Source organism: Poecilia reticulata, unplaced genomic scaffold (assembly GCF_000633615.1).
Source record: "Poecilia reticulata strain Guanapo unplaced genomic scaffold, Guppy_female_1.0+MT scaffold_131, whole genome shotgun sequence".
Classification (NCBI taxonomy): Eukaryota; Metazoa; Chordata; class Actinopteri; order Cyprinodontiformes; family Poeciliidae; genus Poecilia; species Poecilia reticulata.
The window spans coordinates 655452-656800 of NW_007615014.1; the positions used below are offsets into that span (position 1 = coordinate 655452).

Below are 1349 nucleotides of genomic sequence, written 5' to 3' on the forward strand. Positions count from 1 at the left end.
CGACCACACTTTTTTCTGATTGGCCAGTTTAAAACACCCTACAAAAAAATGTGTGAAGAAATTATTTCTACTGTTTGCTGTCTGGAGGTAGATTCACCTTTTTCAGATGCTGTAACCAAATAAAAGAGTGAATAACCAATGATTTTATTTGCTTCTATTTTTTACCTCAGAAACATTCGGTTCTGTCTGGATAAACCCGGATCAGAACCTGGTCTGGATCAGTGACTCAGAAAAGGAGGGAATCACCATAGTAACCAGTGACTCAGCATTTTCCAGCTGCTTTTTCTTCTATTTAACTTAAAATGTTTCTTAGAAATGAAAGTTTCACCCAGCATTTATTTATTTTTTATTAAACAGATCTGTAAAAGTCTTTTTTTTTTCCKGCTGCGGTTTCAGGCCAGCTCCCCCTGGTGGCCRGACKCCATGCAGCTACAGCAGCAGCAGGAAGTGACATCACAGGAAACACTTTTGAAAAGAAACTTAAACGAGCTTCTGCTCCGGTTTCAGCAACCATCGTCTTCATCTACGCTCCATCTCTCGTCTCCTTGTGTCTCTGTCTCTTCTTCGGCTGTCCTCTCTGTCCCTCCATCTGTCTTCTCTGTCTTCCTCTCTCCTGTCCTCTCTTCTACCATCGTCTCTCCTTCTGTCTGTATCTCTGTCCCTGACATCTCTCGCCCTCCTTTCTGTCTCTCTGTCGTCTCTCCTTCTATCCCTGTCGTCTCTGTCCTCTCTTCTGTCCATCTCTCTGTCCGTGTCCTCTCTGTCCCTCCCTCTTTCTGGCACCCCATGGTGGTTGTACTTGTCATAGGCAGCGTCCTGTTTCTCCTCTTTAACCCGTATGGCTGCAGGAGGACGAGGAGACGAATCGGTCGAGGAAGACGACTCTCTGCTCTTCTTCTTYTTTTCCTTCTTCTCTTTCTTTTTTTTCTTCTTCTCTTTCTTATCTGARGAAAATGAAAACAGCAAAAGAAGAAATTAAGAGACATCTGGTTTTGGGTCGGGAGTTTCTTGTCAGCAGGAAGTGACCTCACCCTTCTTGGCTTTCTTCACGGGGACGTCCTGCTGCTCGTCTTCCTCAGACGGGGCGGCAGCAGCAGGTTCAGTGGGTGCGCAGCCGTCTTCTCTGAGACGCTTGGTGATGTCATCAATGTCCTCGTGGTCTTTGGGAGGACGGTAGTTCTTCACATGGTCCACCCGGATGGTCCGCCCTTTGATCTGGAGCCCAGAAGCATGTCAATACCAGCAGGGGGTGGGGCCTCTCAGCAGGGGGCGGGGCCTCTCAGCACGCTCACCTTAATGCCGTTGAAGTTGTCCACAGCCAGGATGGTACTCCTCTGGTCCTCATAGCA

General features: G+C 47.7%; 1 protein-coding gene across 1 annotated transcript in view; it reads right to left on the reverse strand.

Moving 5' to 3' along the window:
- Positions 1-370: 370 nt before the first annotated feature.
- The window catches only part of rbmx2 (RNA binding motif protein X-linked 2), a 3711-nt gene continuing 2732 nt past the window's right edge, over positions 371-1349 (reverse strand). Inside the window, 3 exon segments of the mRNA XM_008401812.2 lie at positions 371-944; positions 1032-1215; positions 1293-1349. The exon segment at positions 1293-1349 is cut by the window's right edge and continues 34 nt beyond it. Coding sequence (XP_008400034.1) covers positions 520-944; positions 1032-1215; positions 1293-1349 — 666 coding nt within the window. The 3' untranslated portion in view covers positions 371-519.